The sequence below is a fragment of the Suncus etruscus genome, chromosome 13 (genome assembly GCF_024139225.1).
Source record: "Suncus etruscus isolate mSunEtr1 chromosome 13, mSunEtr1.pri.cur, whole genome shotgun sequence".
Classification (NCBI taxonomy): Eukaryota; Metazoa; Chordata; class Mammalia; order Eulipotyphla; family Soricidae; genus Suncus; species Suncus etruscus.
The window spans coordinates 80,376,695-80,399,833 of NC_064860.1; the positions used below are offsets into that span (position 1 = coordinate 80,376,695).

Sequence of the window (23,139 nt, forward strand, 5' to 3'; positions counted from 1 at the left end):
TAAAATTAGCAAACAACCAGAAAAGGTAGCAAGGCTAAAAAAAAAATCTGTTTTTAAAGACAGACACATGGAAGCAAGCAAAATGAACACTAATTTAGTGAATTCTGATGGCAGGCCAAAATAAATTATTATCTGACGGGAAAGTACATTTTTATATTAAATTTACAAATGAACTTTATAAATGATGGTGTCACATTTATCTATTTCAATTATCTGGAGTTATCTTGATGTTTTAACTTTCCTTTTGTTTGGGGATGAAGGGTCTGGAGGTGCTCAGGGCTGTTCCTTGCTGTACTCTAGTGACTCCATCTATGGGATCATATATGGTACCTGCAATTCCAACCAGTGTTGGCAGAATGTAAGGCAAGCAAGCACCTTAACCACTCCCTATTCTACCTCTCTCTGGCTCCTGACTTTTACGACTTAAAAAAAAAAAATGATTCTTAAAAGTTTTTAAAAACTTTTAAAATAAAAAAAAAACTTTTAAAATGGTTCTTATGCTATGAAGATGAACTGAAAATGAATCTCATTTTTCCTATGTAAAACTAGTTCTGGGCATTGTGGCTAGCAAGTTTCTCCAGAGGTATCAAAGGTAAGACCTAAAATATTGACTTGCTAGGTATCTATAGCATCTATTCTAGGTGTGCTATAGGTTATTTCTACTTTTATCACAAAGATTGCATAATTAAATGGAGCTGAATACATCTGTATTTTTTAAATAAAGTTTACTATGAAAAACAATTTTTAAATTTGACTAAAAATGCCTTGAGATTCAAAGAAATAAAGCACATGTGAAATAAAAGAGGACAGATTCCAATTACTTTTTATCTTACTTTATTCATCTTGTTTGAGGGGCTTTATTTGTTTGAGGGACTTTCTCAGAGGTGCTCAGTGTCTGGGAGTGATAGTTGGCCTATCAGACCAGTGGTACAGTGCTAGAGCCCTCAAGCCTGGTGATACCTGGAAGCCAGTTGTTGCTGAGAACCTAACTGCCATCCTATAATACCTGGCCTATCATGGCTATTTTTTTTGACACATTTATGACTTGAATGATTCTGCTTTCAACTGCGATAAACAAGTGGGTCATGTGTTCACTTTGAAGCACTCAACTTCTCATCAATCTAAGTTCCTATTGTAAATAAAGTTGTAGAGAGGGAGAAAAATCTTCTATATAACTGAATTTTAAAACTTCCTGTTTCCTCCTAGAGAAAACACTTAAAGACAGGATCTAAATTCATAAAATGGATAAAGCAAGCATTTAAAGGTGATAAACTACTTTAAAAAAAAAAACAACCTCATAACAAACATTTTATAAGCACAAGAATGGGGCTTGCCAAGGGTTCCCATAGGAACAAGCAGAGATAAGACAAGGTCACGTACCATAAAGTATTAAAGCTCTCAAATGTTGAAAAGTGAAAAAAATCATTCTGCTCATTACATGTCAGTTTCCCAGCTATCGAGCTTCCTAAGACAAGTGTAAGTGATGCAATAAAAACAATGATTGCATACATTATTATTATTTTAAAAATACACAAGGCAATCTAAGAAGAGGAGAAAATCATGACAGTACTCACCTTTCACAAAGAGCAGAATTTCAAGCCATTAGATATTTTGAGAACAGTACCATGCATTATTGCCAGTTAGGCTTACAGAGCCATCTCTCGAGTTCATTAATGTACCTGCAGCATTGGTAATAAATACTCTCAGTGATTTTGAATTTTTTTGAAGTGCATAGAAGGGTGCTTTTTCTGTATTAAAAAATGTCTTACAGTAGTAACAAACAGGATGTTCAAATTTTAACAGGCAAGCAGTAACTGCCACAATAACACTTTTAAAAGGAAGATGGCAAGATTAGTAGTTTCCTGTACCTCGGTCAACACAACTTCCCAACCATATCTGTGACAGAAATATAATACATTTATATATTACTACCCACTATTATCCATCCCTGCCCCCCCAAAAAAACAAGGCATGTGCTTCACATGATGCTTTTTAAAAAGCAGCATCACCTTCAAAGAATTTCTTTAAAGACATCATTTCCATCATCCCTCCCTGCTCCTGATACCTCCTGTGTGCTTTGTGGCACCTGGTACACCAGTTCATCTGGGGCACTCAGACCCTGCTTCCCACCCTTTGGGGTATCATACTGGGCCTGGGTGGAGGAGCAGCTATCAGTCCTGGAAAGAAGAGTATTGTATGTTCCCACTAAAGGGGGAGCTTGGTTCCCTGTAGCTTTGAAAGTGGACGTTGCGGGCAGACCAACTGAAGCTGTGGGGTGTCCTGACATATCCATGACGATTGGGGTTGCATACTCGGGCCCAGTGATTGGGAGTGGTTCAGCATAGGCATGATAGACATCTCGTGCTGGGGAGTTGTATGGATCCAGGTCGGCATAACCTGCTTCTTTGCCTTCTTCTGGTTTAAAGGTAGATCGCTGGTGAAAGGTGCCTCCCACAAGTGGCTGTGCATACTCTGTGGGCAACACAAAACAGCAGAAAGTTTATCCCTTAAATTAAGGATTTAAGGGGATTAAGGATTTTGGGGACTGGGGTGACAGTATAGCAGGTAAGGCAGCTGCAGGTTTACACCTAGAGTATCTACGTCAAAAATTAAAATTAAAGCTATTCTGTTTCATGGCACTATTAACATGCCAGAAAGCCATACATGTAATTTGGCATTATGTTTATGTTATTTCTAATAAATAGTATTTCATTGGAAAAAAAGCAAATTTCTATAACTGAAATGACACTAATCTTTGGAAAGTAATCCTAAACTCCCTTCCACCCACCCATTTTCCAATATTAGTAAAATATTTTAAATAAGGGCCATCTATGTAGAATAAATACTATAAGGCTCACTCTGGTTAGCCTGTTCTCTTATTTTTTTAATTTTATTTATTTTTTTTTTTTTTTAGTTTTTTTGGACACACCCAGCAGTGCTCAGGGGTTACTCCTGGCTCTATGCTCAGAAATCGCCCCTGGCAGGCTTGGGGGACCATATGGAATGCCGGGAATCGAACCTGGGTCCGTCCTGGGTTGGCAGCATGCAAAGCAAACACCTTACCACTGTGCTATCACTTCAGTCCTCCTGTTCTCCTTTTAATATCCTCACAATCTCAGTAAAACCAATCACCACCCAAGTAGACAAAGTGCCCAGAGATTTTTAAAAACAAATGCCTCAATTATGTGCTAAAATATCTCATGCATTGAAGTGGTTCTGTCAAGGTTATCTTTAAAGTGGAAGTCTTGGGACTGGTATAACCATACATTAGGTAAGATGGGCATTTTCCCTACACGTAGCTGAACCTGGTTCAATCTCAGGTCCCCCAAACATCACCAGAGGTAATTCCTTAGTGCAGAACTAGAAGTAAACCTTGAACATTCTTGGCCCAACTCAGGGGCCCCAAACCAAAGTATAAAACGAATGCTTTAACTTTGGAGAAAAGCTCATTTCTTATTGCATTAAAAAAATAAATAAAAGGTAACTAAATCCCCAGGAGCTTTAGAGCAAACACAGATTTTTTTCCCCCCTGCTTGTCTGAAAGCAGCCACACATTCAGTTACCTGCAGAGTCCGTTTGCAGCATTGAAGTGACTTCTCTGGGACTCAAGTTATTAACTTCACTACTGCTGTAGCGAACTGGCGTTTCCTCATGCTCCACTGATTTGGCGGGGAGGAATTGCTTCATTCCTTTCCACCAACCTTCATTGTGATTGTAAGCAAAGAAACAGTTGAGCAACACCCTACGTTGTCTGAAAGCACAAATCTACATACAATATGGGATAATTCCCATTACATTTAACAGCCCCTTTTGTAACAAGAATTAAGCCTCAATGTTCAGGCTTATAATTTTGTTGTTTTGGGGCTACACATGGCATTGCTCAAGGCTTAATCTTGGCTTTCCATTCAGGAATCACTCTTGATGTGTCTGGGGGACCATATGGGATACCAGGATGGAACCAGGATTGGCTGAGTGCAAGGCAAGTATTTAACCCGCTTTGTGCCTCATATGGTCCTCTGAGGCTGATGAGAGTAATTGCTGAATGCAGAACCAGAAATAACTCCCCCCACGCAGCATTGCTGGTGTGGCCCTATAAGGAAAAAAAAATGCCATTCTTTTAAATGTAAATGCAATTATAAAGTTGTATAATCATCACCTCCATTCCATCTCTGTAAAACAATAGTCATTAAACAATAATTCATCATTTTCCTTTTGTCCCAGCCCCTGGCAACACTATCCACACTGTCTGATTTTAAATGTCTCTTACAACTAGAATCTTTAATACACTAATATTATTCTGTTGATTAATTTACTCCCTATAAAAACTATATGATGTCTCAGTATCGCTATATACCGCATTGTGCCGATTCATTCAAGATGTTGGTTGCTTACAAGTTTTAACGACTGCAATTTCCGGAATATGGCTAGATAAGCATCTATTTGGGACCCTATTAATTTCTGTATATACCTAGGAGTGCCGTAACAGGATCAATATGAGAATTCTACTTTTTAAGGAGCTGCAATATTTTTTCCATCATATCCTGTACAAATAGCAATATTCCAAGCAACAGTGCACGAGATTCTTGATTTTTCCACCTCTTTCCCAATGGTGATTTTCAGGATTCTTTCCTTTCCCATCCTTCCATCCTTTTGCTGTTCATTGGCTATTTCTGTGATGACAGGGTAACACACACTTGGCTGCAATGCTCACACACTTGGTTGTGGAGCTTTTCTTGGTTGTCATGCTTGACTGTAGTGCTTAAATATACTTAGTTGCAGTGGCTGAATTACATACATCAGTCGCTCAGCTTAGCTTTGGTGTTTATTGGAGGTTGAACACATGGTTGTGGATTGCTGGGGATCCCAAATAGCAGTCACTGAGACTGCAAATGAGCATGGGATGTGGGTACAAGAGAGTAATTAATAAATCTACACTTTTGAGTCACATACAACTCAGGACCCCACTAATAACATTTTAGTGCACAAATTAAGAAAATTTAAGAAATTTTTTTCCTTTTGGTTATCTGTGCGTTTGGTGTTAAATCCCAAGATCATTCTTACCAAACCCGGAATCGTGATCTCATCCTGTATTTTCTCCTAAGAGTCTTGTTCTTTTAGGAGCTTACATTTTGGTCTTGATCTATTTTGAGTTAATTTTTTATATCTGGCAATGATGGAAAAAACTACATTTGATTGTAGATCTCCAGCTTTCCTTCTGATCACCATTTGTTGAAAATACTGACCTTGGTCTTGGCATAATTATGAACCCATAACACTTCTCCATATTTGTGAGGGCCTACTTTTAGGCTATTTCATTAGTATACAGGGAAGATTTTATATCACCAGTTTTGATTACAAAAAATTTATCAAAATTTAAATTCAGAAATATTTATGCTCTAATTTTACTTCTTCAAGCTGGTTATGACTATTCAGGTATCTTGAAATTAAGATAGGCTTTTTATAATTCTGTAAATAAGGATTTTGAAGGAGGCTGTACTGACTCTGCAGATCACTTTGATAAGTTTGGATATATTAGCAATATTAACTATTCTGATCCATGAGCTTAGAATACATTCCATTTATTTATGTCTCCTTGTATAAATTTTAGCAATATTTTACAGTTTCCATCATACCAACTTTCACTACCTGATTAAATCCTAAGTACCTTCTTTTTGATGCTGCTGTAAATGAGATTGTTTCATAAGTTGTTTTCAGACTTCACACATGTTAGAAGTGCATCTGGTTTTTAAGTATTGATGCTTGTATTTTATTATTTTGTTAAATTCATTTATTAGTTATAGTAACACCTTTGGTGGAACTTTTGAAAAATTTCTTTAAAATTCTGGTAGGTTCTTTGTGAGTAAATTCTTTAGGCCTAGACTTTTATTTTCTAGGAATTTTTGTTTGTTTGTTTGTTTTGGGTCACACCTGGCCACACTCAGGGGTTACTCCTGGCTCTGTGCTCAGAAGTCGCTCCTGGTAGGCTCAGGGAACCATATGGAATGCCGGGATTCGAACCACTGACCTTCTGCATGCAAGGCAAACGCTTTACCTCCATGCTATCTCTCCAACCCCTTTCTGGAAATTTTTAATAAGTGATTTAAACTCTACTAGCTATAGCAAATAACTAGTAAATATTCTATTCCTATTTTCTTGTAATTTAGTCATTGTTTTGTTTCTAGGCATTTATCCATTTCATCTAAGTCACAACTTTGGGGGGATAAATAATATAAACTCATAATTCTTTTTATTTTTTTGTAGTATTAGTAGTAATATTCCCACTAAATTTTAGTAATCTCAGTCCTTTTTCTCTTTTCCCTGGTCCAGTTAGCTCAAGACTTAATTTGTTCTTTCTTTATATTTTTTGATGGGACCAACTCTGGTTTCATTATGTTTTCCTATTTATTTTATCTTTTCTCTAATCTATATTATTTCCTCCCTTCTGCTAGTACTAACTCCAGAATGTCCTTCTTTTTCTAATTTTTTGCTATTCAAGCGTATTACCAGTTTGATCGAATACCAAGTAAATGGTAGAAATTTCTACAAAAAGGACATACACAAGCAAAGTGCAGTCTATTGAAGGTCTGGTCTTTAATAAATTTTCCACAAAAATACTTCGTAAGATCTTTCTAGGAGCTTACTAGCAGCACACACTGCTCTTTTCTCATGGTCAGAGCAGTGAAATTATTTTGGCTCCTATCAGTTGTCTCAGTAGTGAGATTGCAAGTGGAGATCTGTAAGGGTTTCAGGAGTTTGTGGGCAGCAATTTGAATAGAATAAGAATTCAGAAGGCAGTAGGTCATCATGATGAAGTTGGCAGACTTCCAAGATTCCTACACTGCCAGACTCCACTTGGTAAAGACCCATCACAGAATAACAAACATACACCATGTTGCCAAGAACACATTCTCTGCATCTACACTATTTCCAAAAAACACTAAAGAAAGCAGGTTTTCTTAACTAGTAGATGGAACAAACTTCAGAAGCTTTCCAGAAAAAGAGACAGAGTGAAAGAGACAAAGTATGTGCGTGTTACATAAATTCTGACTCTCCATTTCACTACTAATTGACTAGAAAGGATTTTGTGGAAGAGTAAAAATAGAACAAAGAGGAATGCCATTTCCTAACAGTGTTGAAAAGGACTTTCCTTTTTCACTATTGTCACTTGAAGAGGAGGACAGAAAGAGATGCAAAGTCATGAATACCTGCTCGGTCCCAGTATGGTAAATCATATGTGCCTTCCGTTTTTTTCTTTCTGGAAAAGTACAGGAAAAAAAAATTAATAACAAATAGAATCAACTTACTAGTAAGAGAGCTCTAAAAGTAAAAGATAAATAGTAAAGTTAATAATTAGGAGTACACAATTCTATTTTATGAACTACCTGGTGAAATTAACATCATTTGACTTTCAAAGTCATATGCTGAAGCTCAGAAACTCTCAACAAAATTTTAAACAATCTTTTTTTGAAATCGCTATATTGCTACACAATTGTTTTCTATGTAGAAAGATAAAGGAATTAAAAAGAGAAATTCATCCTACAGATAAAAAATGACTGACTTTAAACTACAGATTAAAAAAGACTGACTTTAAACTCAGCCACAACATGCTCTTTTGTTTTTGTTTTTTGCCTTTTGGGCTACTCCCAGTGCAGTGCTTGGAGTGGTTACCCCATAGTGTTCAGTGGACCATGCAGAATTAGGGATCAAATCAGGACCTCTGATTTGAGTTATTAAAGAGACTGTCATGGGCTTTTAAAGAGAAATCAGGGTTAGTGATGAATCATCTAAATATAATTTTTAATTTAAATTTTAAATATAAATTAATTCATAAAGTTTATAAACACCATAATTTTCTTTTGCATTGTTCTTTTTCCTAATTTACTGCCTTTTTTCTATGGTTCTTTACCTCAAAAAAGTCACTTAATCCCCCAGGATATAAAAAGAACATCACTAATAATGACAAATGGCAGGGAATGGATTTTCTAGGTATGAGGCAAGAGTCAGGTGGATATTGAACGGATATTTTTCACAAACCTGCTCTTCAGAATTTTGATTTATTATCCCAAAGGAGGAATGGTCCTCTCTGCTGTTTATAACAGATATATACCAAAGCAACATTTACAAAAGAAAAACTAGCAAAGAAAATTTCTGATCCTTCAATGAATGTCTAATTAAAATATTCTCAAACTCAAATAGAAAACAAGAATCCTAGTCTAAGCTTGAAGACAAGATAGTTATATGACAGCTGAAGATGACAGATGTGGCTTTCAGAGATCCTGAGCTGATTCTTTACCTAGTGGGAAAGATTTTTTCCAGCACAAAACTAGTATGTTTTAAGTTTTGAGGGGTTACCACCAAAGGTGCTTAGGACTTACAACTGAGTCTGTACTCAGAGGTCTCTCCTGGTGGGGCTCGGTGGACCATATGGTTCATCAGGGATCAAACCTGGTTTACTTGCTAGCAAAGCAAGCACCCTACCCACTAGACTATTACTCTGGTTCCAAGCTATATTTTTATTACTAATTTTAAAGGTTCCTACTTTTATTTTGGGGGCTCTGATGTTGCTCTTGGGTGCTGGGGGCCATTCCTAACAGTAATTCTTAACCAATAAGGTCATGAATTGAATGCCAACATCTATGAATATGCATTACTTAGGCTCTATAGTACTGGGGATTACCCAGGCTACCTACATGTTGCTCATTTTAAAGGCTAGTTGTGGGATTAGAGAGAGTACAACAGTCAGAGGTTCATGCAAAATGGAATCTAACCTCCAGCCCAAAGTCCTCCACTCACCACAGAGTCTTGCTTTGGTGATCCACAGTACAAGGCATGAGTAGCTCCATATCCTCAGGGCACTGAGGTTCATGGCACTGAACCTCCAGTCATATTAACCAGATGTTGCAAAAGTGCCCTGAACAATGCTTGAAATAAACCATACCCCCCCAAATAGTAAGGGCTATTTGTATTTATTTATTTATTTATTTAGGTTTTGGGGCCACACCCAGCAGTGGTAGTGGCTATTTCTGGCTTTGTTCAGGGGATGATGTGGTTCCAGGGAATCAAAAGCCAGTCTGCTGTATGCAGAGCATATACTCAGTCTGCTGAGTATTACTCTAATCCTCAGTCAGCTGAGTTTCTAATACAATATTTTATTTTAAACTGTAATGACAATTTGTGAATAAGATGAGTGTCCACTCATCTGTGGTACATAGAAAAACAAAATAAAGGAATAGACAGTACAAAATAATGATAAATCTTTAGCCTTGCATTACAAGACGAATATTATCAAGTCAGGGATGTGAGGAAGGAAATAAAGAGATTATAAGTAACCAAGAAGACATTAGTGTAAGTTTGGGGATTTTGTGGTAGTGAGGTAAAGTAACTGTACATCAAAATCATAAACAATAATACTACTGTTAAATTAGACAATAAATAAATTTAAAAAATGAATATGTTATTGGAGCTATTTAACAAAAATTAGACTGAAAAGGAAATTGCAGTAACATGCAGGTTTATTAATTAAGCACTTTTCTTCTTGAGAGTCTTCCTAGTTAGACGATGGACTTAGAAATCAAAGGAAATCATGAATCTTTTCTACTGGAAGTTAGATGGCTAGGAAAATTTTAAAGCTGTATTAGTCAAGGGTATAAAAGCTTTTATAAATGATGTCAAGTAACAAAGTTCCAGGTTATTATTTCTATGTAAGGCACTTAGTAGAATGTGTGGGTTAAAGATTAAGTGAAGCAGCTTTTTATTCTTTTATTTTTCTAGCAAGAAATAGCATCTCTTAATAGCGTCTCTCCCTTTTCCCTTTGTTATGAAGCTAACAGACAGCACCTACAGCTAATATCTTTAGCTCTGTTGCCGGGACATTTATCCTTAAAGGCATGTATTCCATCTACCTCTGGGAGTCTGGCTGTCCAGGGGGCTCTTTAAATACTACTGCAACTCAACAGCACTGCTTCTTTCTCACCATTCTCCTCCCCATCCTCACCCTTTGCCCTACTATGTAATGATTGTGGTTCAGACTTGGATGCCTGAATGACCACACATTCAGAGACAGTCCTCTGAGAGCATGCACTCTGTAGCCTGGGCCAAAACACCATGGTGTTATGTGCTGGCAGGCAACTTTGGGCAAGTTATTTATGTCTCCTTTCTTTGGTAAAACAGGATTTACAACAGTACTGACTTTGTGGCTAGCTCTGAAGATGAAATGATTTAAAACATACAAGTTTAGAATGTTCAGATTACTATGTGTTCAGATTTTCTAGAAAAGTTAGCTGATGGGGTTACATGAGTAGAACTGGAGGATATCATGCAGCGTGAAGTCAACAACGAGAGGATATAGAATGATCTCTCTTACATGTGGGATGTACTGAAACATAGTGAAAGAGTAATAAATGAATGGTCAAAGACAAAAGATCCTGAAAACTGGAGGGGAGATAGGGAGAAGTGAGGAGGAGGGGCTTAAAGAAGGGACCCAGAAATAATAGTGACGTGGTAGAGGCTGTGGAGTTGGAGTGCTTTATGCATAAAACCTTAATAGTATTGTAAATCATGGTCACTAAAATAAAATTAAAAAATAATTAGCTGTTGCTGCTGTTCTTTTTAAACTAATCATTTTTAATTGAATGATTATAAGCTACAATTACAAAGTTGTTCATGATTGAGTTTCAGTCATACAATGTTCCAACAGTGATTCCTTCGCCAGTGTACATTTTGATCACTCAAAGCACTGTTAACTTTTTTACTTGAATTTTTATAACTCCCTGCCACCCTTTGACCCCATTCCTTTCTGTACTATCCTGATTGCAACTTGTTGGGTTTTTTTCAGACTGCCTTCCCAATACTTTAAATCTGTGATCCAAGTGTTCTTCCAGCTTCCTCCTGAGGCTCATATGGTGAAGTCAGACCATGGCAGAGTCTCCTCTTCTATGATTTTGGGGTTTACTACTATTTTTCTAACACATGACCCAAAAAATAGTACAGTCTAGGAGTTCATATATTTCCTAGATGGCTTAGCAAGTAAGATTTTCTGTCCCACCTCTCCTATTATCTCAGCTCAAAAAAATCTATACTGGTAATAACTTCATAAGCAGGAAACTTTCAATTAAACCAGATCTTTTTTCCTAAGCAATCAGCCAGTCTTACATGCCATTGAAGCCACTTCTTGTGGCATCTTTTCTATACTATAATCATTGAATTATCTTGATTCTTATTCTAAACTCTCTATTCCTCAGCCCTGTCCCACACTCACACTATTCTTCTATAATCATATCTGTTCTACACTCTTCAATGATTTCCTCATTTACAAAATAAAACCTAACTTTCACCCAAGCATACTCTTGTGATCAGAGTCCTTCTTCCATGTCCAGCACCCATGAGATCCATATTCTGTCAATGTTCCATATCCCTGTGTCTTTGCTAAGAAAATTGTATTTTATTTTATTTCTTTAAATATGGACCACACCTGGTGACATTCAGGGCTTACACTCTGCACTCAGAAATTGCTCCTGGCAGACTCAGGGGACCATATAGGATACAGGGAATTAAACCCAGGTCCGCCCTGGGTTGGCTACATGCAAGGCAAAAATACCCTACCACTGTGCTATCTCTCTGGCCCAGACAACTGTATTTTCTTTTTCTTTTTCTTTTTCTTTTTTTTTTTTGGTTTTTGGGTCATACCCAGCAGTGCTCAGGGGTTACTCCTGACTCTACGCTCAGAAATTACTCCTGGCAGGCTCAGGGGACCATAGGGGATGCCGGGATTCAAACCACCAACCTTCCGCATGCAAGGCAAACAGATACCACCTCAATGCTATCTCTCTGGCCCCAGAAAACAATATTTTTTTTACCTGCTTTTTAGCTAAATAATTCTTTTAAGGAAGTCAAAAAAAAAATAATAAAATAATAAAAAAAGAGCTGAATTTGAAGATTACTATTTCCCAGAAGAAGATACCAGGTAATTCTCATGTAACCATGAGAATTGTATCTGTGTTTCTCAACACTTAATAACTCAAACCATACAGAAAATCTTCAGTTTGTGTCAGTCAACCCTTTTAAACATTTTTTTATTATTTAAATTAAATTTATTTTAGACACTGTGGTTTACAGAGTTGTTTATAATAGTTCTTTCTTTCTTTCTTTCTTTTTTTATGAAGTCTTTATTTAAGCGCCATGATTACAAACATCATTGTAGTTGGGTTATTTTTGAGAGGAATTATGTATCATTCTTTCAGAAAGGCAGGCTGGGAGGGTGGGAGAGATACTGGGGACACTGGTGGAAGATAGCAGTCACCAATAAAAGGATGTATGGTGAAATACTGTACACCTGAAGCTTGATCACAGATATCTTTGTTTTTACTTTTTCTCATATCTTCATTTAAGAACCATGATTACAAACATGTTTGTAGTTGGGTTTCAGTTATAAAAAAGAACACCCCCTTCACCAGTGCAACATTCCCACCACAATGCCCCCCAACTCCTACCTCCCATACCCCTTGTCTGTATTCAAGACAGGCATTCTAGTTCTCCCAATCAATACCATTTGTCATAATAGTTGTCAGTGTAGTCATTTCTTTATCTGAACTCACCACTCTTTGTGGTAAGCTTCATATCATAGGCCGGACCTTCCAGCCTCATCTCTATTATATCTGTGTATTATTATAATAATGTTTTTACTTTTCTTTAAACCCATAGATGAGAGACTATTCTGTATCTATCTCTCCCCTTCTGACTTAGTTCATTCAGCATAATAGATTCTAGGTACATCCATGTATAGGAAAATTTCATGACCTCATCTCTCCTGATGGCTGCATAGTATTCCATTGCATATATGTACCACATTTCTTTAGACATTCATCTGCTTTCAGGCATCTGGGTTATTTCCAGATTCTGGCTATTGTAAATTAAACTGCAATGAATATAGGTGTGCAGAGGCTTTTTTGTGTTGTGTTTTTGTGTTCCTAAGGTATAACCCTAAGAGTGGTATTGATGGATCATATGGGAGCTCGATTTTCAGTTTTTTGAGGACTATCCATATTGTTTTCCATAAAGGCTGGACTAGATGGCATTCTCACCAACAGTGAATGAAAGTTCCTTTCCCCCACATCCCCGCCAGCACTGATTGTTCTGAGTCTTCGCTATGTGTGCCAGTCTCTGTGAGATGGTACCTTATTGTGTATGTAAACAATTGTATCTCATTGTTGTTTTGATTTGCATCTCCCTGATAGTGATGTACAGCATTTTTCCATGTGATTACAAGTATCTTTATGACTTTGTAATATATGGTAATTCAATTTAAAAAAAGACTAATGGTGTATACAGCACTGTATTCACAGTGACAAACATTCCCTTTGGACTATTTAGGTGAATGAGTTTTGTATACTAACCTGTTTCTCCAATGCCAAGCACATACTAATAGAAGAATGAGAGTGGTGAGGACCATGACAAGCACAGGAACAAGAACTGCTGCCAGGGCTACATCTAAAATTAAGAAAAAGAAAAGCACTTTAATGCCAAGGCCAAAATCATGCAACTATCATCATCATTCAAAGATTTTCTTTCTCCAGAAAGTACTATTAACAACACTAATGAGATGATGGTAGGCATGAGCTGATGATCTTTATGGAAGATCATATAATTTGTTCCACTTTTGATTATAGTTAATCATTTTTCATGGTAACTTTTAAATCCCTAAGACAAATCAGAAGCTAGAAAAATGTATTTTTTTTCAAAGCTGAAGGGTTAATATAATGTTCCCAGGACTTGTAAGTAAAAATAAATATTTTTTAAAAATATTTTTAAAATAGTGTAGTGTATTAACAAGACACATGAAAAAACATGCTAGTCTCATTAGTAATCTGAGGTATCAAAGTAAAACAAGAATTAAAAATGCTACTTCTGCTTATCAAATTGGCAAATATTTAAAATGAATAATTTATGAAGAACTTAACAAAAATATATTTTTGGAATATAAATTGATAGTATCTTTGTAACTGGTATTTTGAGCAATATGTACAAAATGTATTATATGGCAATACCTATACAAATAATTTTAGAAAAATTTAAGACCCACCCTCCAAAGATGCTGCTCTTTTTCTAGATGAGAGTGAAAAACTGGAAATAATCAAAATGTCCAATAATGAAAATGAATTAGCAAATAATGGCATTTTCCTAAGAGGACATTATTGTCTAACCACAAAATAACTATAGTTATAGCAAGGTAACAACTTAGTGTAAAGGTGTGTTTGAACAGACCAGAAAATAACTTTATGCTAAAACCCATAATATCATTTAATCTTCCCTTATTTCACTCCTCTGAAAAGGAAACCAAAGCACAGATATCAAAAAATGCTCTAAGGTAATTTGAGACATTTCTTATTCCATATCTGAATTCCCTCTTGGAGATGAAGGTGATAAAGCAGCAACAACTAGAATATGAGGGATGCTGCAAAGGACTGACCTGAGGTGACTAATTTACTCCATTGATCCAACACAGAGAATAGGGCTGACAGTACGGAAGGTATGCTAAGAAACTGTGTCCACTCCGCCCCCCCCCACCCCCACCCCCCCACCCCCCCCACCCACCCCCCCCACCCCCCCCCCCCCGAACAGAAGGTACAGGTGAGTTTGTTGGTTCCACAAAAGGGAATTTTCTTTTAATGGCTTCTACTTTCTTAGAAATTAGAAGAATTACCAAGTGAATAAAGATCAAGAATTTGAAAAATATGAAGCACATCTGTGGTTGTATATTTCACTAAACTACTCCCTTACACCTCTTATGTGCCAAAGTCCCCTGTCCTGATCTCTGATCACTGCTGTTTCCCTTCTGTCTCTTCTCCCTCCCACCCTTGATCTCTTTCTCTTAAGGTTATTAGTTTATGAAAATTTGGTTTTCAGCAAATGTGTATGTCTTTTAAAATTGTCTATTCTTGCCACCAAGTTCCTAATCTAGTAAATCAAGTTTACAACTAGTAAAAAAAAAAATTCCTACCATGGTTTCAATTACTTATAAAAATCCTTCAAGCCTAAAACTATACATATTTATTCAGCTGTGCAGAAAAGAAAAAAAATTTGTCACAAAAGTAATAGAATAAAGGCAATCTAAAATAAAGGCAAGTATTTAAAAATAAATCTACATAGAACTTAGAAATCAAGGTAGTCACTTTTCTCCCCTAAAGATGGAATACATAAAGACATATGTAAACATATAGAAAGATAGATATATAAATAGTCTAAAAAGCAAGAAACATTCTTGAAAACCTAGGTGATCATAACAATATGAATGAATCAGGGAAGTAGAAAGCCTGTCTAGAGTACAGGTGGGGGTGGGTGGGGAGGAGGAAGATTTGGGACATTGGTGGTGGGAATGTTTCACTGGTGAAGGGGGTTTTTCTTTACATGTCTGAAACCCAACTACAATCATATTTTTAATCAAGGTGTTTAAATAAAGATATTAAAATAAAAAAGAAAACCTAGGTGAAAAAAAACAATACACTTGCTCATTTGAGTTTGCATACCTTTGGTTACATTTGGAGTCACGGTAGTATTTTTAATATCGGGAGCAGCAGTTGTTTGTTCTGTGTGTACAGAAAAGTCGTTGCGACTGCGAGGTTGTAGTGGTTGAGTCAATTTGGGGGCACGACCTTGAAAAAATATTTTTTAAATTCCTTATTCTTTTATCTTCACCAATTTGATTCCAAGTTATGTTAGAATGCTTTTCTGTATGTTTATGGAAATTTACACCACAAATCCAGAAAAATAGCAAAGTCTCACAATAAAGTGACATACCTTTGGCTATTTGGGGAGGTGCTGTTGTGTTTCTGAGGTCATTGCTGTTCCGAGGGGGTGTGGGTTGAGTAAGTTTTGGAGGACGACCTTTAAAAATGATTTAGAGAGCTTAAACATTGTGCTTATAAAAATCACAATAAAATAACAATTTCAAATATCTTCAATACTGTCTAGAGAAATACAAATTTTTATACAGAAACTTTAAATCTCTGAAGTAAAGTAGAGTAAATATACTTTGCATTAACTATACAGAGCATAACAAGGATGGCTGATTGGCAGGAAATGCCTGCTTTGCATTCACAAGGTCCCAAGTGTGATCTCTGACGTACTTAAGTGTGATCCTAGCAACTCTGTTATTTGGTACTCCCAGTATGAGCTCTGCCATACATATCCAAGTGTGAGAGCACTGTACTTACTAGTGGGCCTTGGTAAGCACCAGAACTAAAGGCATGTGTGCACCACAGTCAGGAGTGTGGCCACCCAGAAGAAATTATGTGAGAACATAGCAACTCCTAGCAAGGAATCAATCAAAATATAGGTGATCCAGACAACTAAAGATGTGTAGTTTCTGGTGAGTATATGTGCAAGTATTTCAACAGTGGTGGAGGGAAACAGACACCCATGAAAGGAGAGGTGCTTAGACACTGTATGACTGAAACCAATCACAAACAATTTTGTAGTCAGGGTAACCAATAAAAAAAAAGTATCTAAAATTAATCTAAAAAGTATTTAGAATTAATCTCTTCTAGTGGGCAAGGCACTTGCATTGTGCATAGCTTACTCAGGTTCAATTCCTGAACACTACCAAGAGTGATCCTAAGTGCAGAGCCAGGAATAGCTCTGAACACTGCTGATTGGGACCCAAAAACCAAACTAAATAAAAATTTCTTTTAATAGAAATTCTAGCATAATAAACAAGAGGATGAAGCTTGAGGCCTAAAGGTAGAAGAATCTTATCACAATTTTAAATTGTACCTATTCAATTAATCTCTATTTCAAGTGGCCACTATACATCAGGTACAAAAGTAAGCAAAAGACTAAAATAATGTAAATAACAGAGGATATTATTCCCACTGGGTTCAAAGTAAAGGCACTTAGATTAATATATGTTATATAATATAATAATATATAAGTAAACATATACATCAATGCATTTGTGATTCAAGTATCATATGACATGAAATCTGACTAAAAACTAACAAGCTGGCAATGAGATATGATTAAAGATTACTAAAACTTGGGGCTGGAGCGATAGCACAACGGTTGGGGTGTTTGCCTTGCACGAAGCCGATCCAGGATAGATGGTGGTTTGAATTCTGGCATCCCATATGGTCCCCCAAGCCTGCCAAGAGTAACCCAAGTGGCACTGTGTGTGATCCAACACCCCCTCAAAGAAATGTTATTAAAAAATAAAGATTACTAAGATAGAAGAACACATTTGAAGAGTAACCATTAGCTAATCAATAATAGTGTCATCTCTTTAATTTTTAATTTTGGAAACAATTTTAATATCTAACTATTTCTAAAAAAAAAATCCCTTTAAGAAAATATTGTATTTAAGTAACTAAAGTAACACGTCTTAGGCATACTGTTGCTTTACCTTTGGGAATAAACTGACATCCAAGCAGTTCCATTTTCATGGCAATTTTCTGCTGCCATTGGGTAGGATTCACTCTAATAAAACGTGCAACAATTGGTGGCAAAAAGTTATTACGGACATCCTGGTGATAGTCTTTGTTTCCTTGAAATATCTTAAAAAGAAAACATTGGTACTTTACATTAAGAAAGGTCAGGGCTAACTTGCTTCACTGAAACACACTTTGTTTTTTGCTCTGGGCTTAAAGGAGATCTGAAAAGCAGGACAATATGATTTAATTTCTAAGAAAACAAAATAAGCATAAATTTGAAAAACATTTAAGAAGCAAATACATCCTTTATTAAAAATTGACAAAATGCAGTCAATATAAAAATTATTTCACTATGATTAAAATGTACTAAAAATGCTCGTAATAGCAATCTGGGATACGGTTTTTAATGATAGTAAAACACTATATTGTATTAAACGAGTAATTCTATTTCTATGTGAATACCAACTAAGTATATGTTTTATTTTCAAGGTGAAGCATAATTTAATAGATAAAATCTTAGCAAAAATGCTTTTTGCATATTTTTCATATTTTTTCTCAATAAATAGACCAAGGAAGAACTTTACATTACACATATGCCCGCACACTTTATGGATAGATAGCACCACCTACTGGATAAACTAGGAAAGACAGTTTTACGTTTCATTTCTTGGCTCTATTTGCCAGAAAAGTGACTCTAAAACACTAACATCATCTTGGTTGTTTCCAGAGTCTGGCTATTGTGAATAGTTCTGCAATAAATATAGGTGTAAGGAAGGGATTTTTGTATTGTATTCTTGTGTTCCTAGGGCATATCCCTAGGAGTGGAATAGCTGGGTCAAATGGAAGCTGGTGACTGCAGTTATAGAAATAACTACACTGAAAACTACCATAACCATGTGAATGAATGAGGGAACTGGAAAGTCTCTCTAAAGTACAGGTGGGGGTGGGGTGGGATGGAGGGAGATTTGGGACATTGGTGGTGGGAATGTTGCACTGGTGAAGGGGGGTATTCTTTACATGACTGAAACCTAATCACAATCATATTTGTAATCAAGATGTTTAAATAAAGATATTAATAAAAATAACAATAACATCAGTCTAATTTATCCATCATCACTAACAAGCAACAAATGCACTATATAAGTGATCCTTACATTAAAACAAAACATAAAGCAACTTTCTCCTCTATTTCATGAGACTGAGTTACTTAGAAAACTTTTTCATCTAAGTCAGTCAAATGCTCTTTGTAACTATAGACAGAATCTAGAAAACTCTAATTTACGAATTTACTAATCTAATTTACTAAGTAGATTACATAGCCAGTCAATAATAGAGCGATGATTTGAACAAATCTTCTAACTTTAAGCACCAGATTTCTATAAACAAAATAGAATTTCTTTTGCTTTTGTTTTTTTTTTTTCAGACCAGACTATTAGTAAATGAATACCTGCCTAAAATTTTAAAAATGGTCCATTTTTAATCAGTTAAGGTAAGAGTAAATAAATATTTAACTCCGCAATCAAGTCATTCCAAATACTGAGACTGCTTCTTTTTACCTAGCAACAGATTTTAATGGTGTTAGATTTAAACTTCTCATTTTGTAAAAATTTTATTGTTAAGTTACAGTCATCTCCAAACTAGCAAGCTTCTATTATTTCTTTACATAGCACTCTGAAATAAAATGAAGGCAATTTTTGCAGTCTATCAGTGGAATAGAAAAATAGCCAAACATTACTTCAGACATAATAACTCTCCCTTTGCTTGCATAGTTGATTCAATACAGAAATCTTATATTTATATAAAAGTAGTAAAGGATGTTTTACAAAAACTAAGTAAAAACATTATATTTAATCTATAACTATATATTAAGAATCCATACTGAAACACAACTACAATTATGTTTGGAATCATGGTGCTTAAACAAAGATTTTATATATATAAAAAAAAATCCCTATATTAGGACCATAAGTACAGTGTCTAGGGTAGTTGTCTTGCACGTGGCCAACCCGTGTTTGATTTGTGAAATCCTATAATATGGTCCTCACAGCCCACCTACAGTGCCACTCTTGAGTGCAGAGCCAAGAATAAGCCCTAGGGGCTGGGAAGGTGGTGCTAGGTAAGGTGTCTGCCTTGAAAGCGCTAGCATAGGACGGACCATGGTTCAATCCCCCCGGCATCCCATATGGTCCCCCCAAGCCAGGGGCAATGTCTGAGCACATAGCCAGGAGTAACCCCTGAGTGTCAAATGGGTGTGGCCCAAAAACAAAAAAAAAATGGAATAAGCCCTAAACACTGAAGAGTATGTGTGCCCCAAATAAGCAAGATAAAAAGAATCCTAGCAAAGTATTATGTGTGAAATGAAATAAATGGAAATCAAATACCATCACCCTTAACTGTAATTTAATAAAAAAGAAAATCCTAGATATAACCACACACACAAATAATGGCACGTTGTTGAAAGCAATATATTGACTTTTTCCCCTACCGGAAAAACTTGCATTATCTCCATCCAATTTCTCTTTCTTACAACAAAAAATATTTGCTTTATAAAATAATAACAAAGCAATATATTATGAAAGCAAGTTGTCTATATAGTTCCACTTTACAAAATCAAACTAAAACTCTATGTATGTGCTATTTCATGTATGTATGCACAGAATAATATGAACATGTATTTGAAAACTATTCGTGAATTGGTGGTAAACAAGGGAGCAGATGGGTTCATACAGTGAGATATAAGATCATTATTTCACATTATTCCTGATGTAAGGACTTTTACTTCTTTGACAAAAATTAAATTAACCTTTCTGTATTATAACCATCTGAAAAACTGAGTAAATATGAAACAATAACATTCAGATACTGGATAGTGGCAACATAGAGAAATAATTACTGAAAGGAAGAAATCAAATCAAATGAGTTAAACCCTACAACCACCATATTGTCAGGAGAAAGCCTAACTGTCTCAATGAATTGAGGAGAAAGAGTTCAGAGACAAAGAAGCTAAAGCAATTAGAATTTGCAGGGTAAGGTGATGGAAATAGAACTATAGAGGCAGAAATATCTAAGTTCTACAGAGGGTTTTCCATTAAATATTAAGTTTAATGTAAAGAAAGTTTCTGTGGACAGGAAAAGTACTGCAAAAGAGCCAAAAGCACAATTCTCAGAATGATACAGAGCCAAGAGCAGTTCATATTGCCAAAAAACAAATGAAGAAACCCCATAATATAGTGGGCATTGGGTTATGTACTTAGAACAATAGTTATGGGAAACTTAGACCTAAAGCAAGTCCTGAAAAGACCAAATAACTTTAAGTAACTTAACTGCACCCAGAATAAAATTTAAAAGCATAAGAATTAAAAAAAAAGTAAAATTCACAATGTCCAATATGGACAATGGACAGAAGTGACTAGGTATATGAAATATGACCTATAAAATAAACCATTATTAAAAGGCTCATAAAACATGACAGAATTTTAATTCCATTAATCATAAAATCAATAGAGACGTTACATACTCTACATGTTTTAGAAGTAGAGAAATGCATAAACAGGCTAAAGAAAGCTATAACAGAACATGTAAAAGCCCAAGTTAGGTTAAAAAAAAACGCAACATTAAAGATAAAATAATATGTCAGAATTAACAGATTATACACTGCTGATTGAAACAGATTAGTGAATTTGAAGACAAATCAAGAAAAATTCCAGATATAACAAAAAATAAGACAGGAAACAAAACAAAATCAAGAGTATAACTAAACGGTGAGACATCTTCAAGGGTCAAGATAAATGATTTGATAAATGGTCTACCATTTTCAAAATGATCAATTATAGCCCACAGATCCTAGAAGCACAAAAAAGTCAAAGCAGAAGACACATGACAGCAACATCAAATTCAAATTGCTCAAAACAAATAATTAAAAAGAAACCTTAAAAGCAGCCAAGAAAAAAAAAAGAGGCATTACAAATTGAGGAACAAAGAGCAACAGAATTATGCTGACTACAATGCAAACTAGATGAACTACACATAAAAGTAGTGAAAGAAAAGATTGTCAAGCAAGAATTTTTTTCCCAATGAAATTATCTTATTTTTATTAAAAGTAAACAAAAACAAGACCATTTTCAGTAATATAATTCACTTATTAAATGTATTTGCATACTAATGGGTCTATTTTTTATAAATTCAAAAATTTAACTATATTTCACAAGCATAATGAATGTTATATAAATAACTACGGGTGTGTTAAGAGCAAAGAGCAGTCAAATTTGGGGGCATAAGCAGAAATAAGGCAGGTAGGGAGACAATATGGAAATTTGCTTCAATGGAGAGAGGCTCACCAAAGATGAAGTTCATGTGTATCAAGAAGAAAGAAGGTCTTGAATTACAGCAGAAGAGTTTAGATCCATATGAAAGATAATGAATCCCTGGAGTTTTTTGGCAGAGAGATGACAAAAGTAGTAATTGAAGATAATATTAGCAAGTCACATAAAAATATCTGTGTAGCTAAAACAAAACTCACAGAATTTCATCGAAAAAAAGGACTCATAATTTCTATGGCCAATGAAAAAGACAAACATTTTCCTTAGAATGGGGTCTTCCCCCACTCACAGATCCTTGCAGCAGACTATGAGCCAAGATCTGGGGTAAAAGTAATAAACAACTAGCAGAAAGCCACCTCTGTCTATTATTATCTTACTCTGGTTCTTTCCAGCATAATCATTTTGGGAGTTGTTTTGGGGAGCACAACTAGTACTTCTCAGGGATTACTCCCATCTCAAAGTTCAGGGGTCTATGCAGTGCTAGGAGCTGAAATTGAGCCTCTTACATGCAAAGCCAGCAATCATGCGATTAAACTATCTCTCATCATCATTTTCCCCCTATGAAGTCATATAAATTAATTTTTCATGTAGAAGGGAGGGTAAGATACATTCTAAACTGGTAACATGATCATAAAATAACTCTGAAGTATATAATATTCTAAACTTAATGTACTTTTTCTAGAGTAGACATATGGGAACAGATGAGATTCTCCTTATTGGTAAGTAATTAGAAAACAATCACAGCCACTATAAAAAAAATTCTTAACAACCAAACCAAAAGAATTAAAATGGCAGTGGAAGGTACTTACCCTTAGAATCCTGAAAAGGAACCTAGAATCACTTCCCTACTTAAAGCAGAAAGCAAATAAGTAAAAGTACCTAAAATAACCAGAAGAGGGCAGAGGGAGACCAAATGACAGCTCAGGAAACTCTTGGCAAACTCATTTTAAACAAATGTTAAAGACATCTGTAGTAATATTTCTTTTTACCTTGTCCTGCTCCACACCAGGCTCTCTGTACACAGTCCATTTTTGCCCATCATCACTGTATAGAATCCTGTATGCTGACACATAGTAATTATGCTCCACCATAGTGGAGCCAGTGGTTATAATACCTGGAAAATGGAGAGTTATTTGCATTATTGAACTATAAATGGTCTGATTCTTGAAATTTGAATAGTAGTAAATCATCTATAATGCCCTGTCCTAACATTACTTTCGTATGGCACATTGCCAAACTCTACCACAAATTTTCGTGATAGCAATTAAATTCTTAGTTTTGTGCTATTGAAAATTATGGGTACATATTAAGAAAGAATATTCCATTTTGGCAGTTTATTTTCATATCACTGGACAATATATTTTAACTATCAAATAAAATTGACTTTCTGGAAATGAATA

General features: G+C 35.5%; 1 protein-coding gene across 1 annotated transcript in view; it reads right to left on the bottom strand.

Moving 5' to 3' along the window:
- Positions 1-867: 867 nt before the first annotated feature.
- DCBLD2 (discoidin, CUB and LCCL domain containing 2) overlaps positions 868-23,139 on the bottom strand; it is a 63,249-nt gene continuing 40,977 nt past the window's right edge. The window contains exons 9-16 of the mRNA XM_049785646.1: positions 22,729-22,853; positions 17,393-17,543; positions 15,793-15,879; positions 15,522-15,647; positions 13,392-13,485; positions 7,206-7,255; positions 3,564-3,701; positions 868-2,472 (exon numbers count right to left, since the gene is read on the bottom strand). Coding sequence (XP_049641603.1) covers positions 2,012-2,472; positions 3,564-3,701; positions 7,206-7,255; positions 13,392-13,485; positions 15,522-15,647; positions 15,793-15,879; positions 17,393-17,543; positions 22,729-22,853 — 1,232 coding nt within the window. The 3' untranslated portion in view covers positions 868-2,011. The remainder of the gene's footprint in view (positions 2,473-3,563; positions 3,702-7,205; positions 7,256-13,391; positions 13,486-15,521; positions 15,648-15,792; positions 15,880-17,392; positions 17,544-22,728; positions 22,854-23,139) is intronic.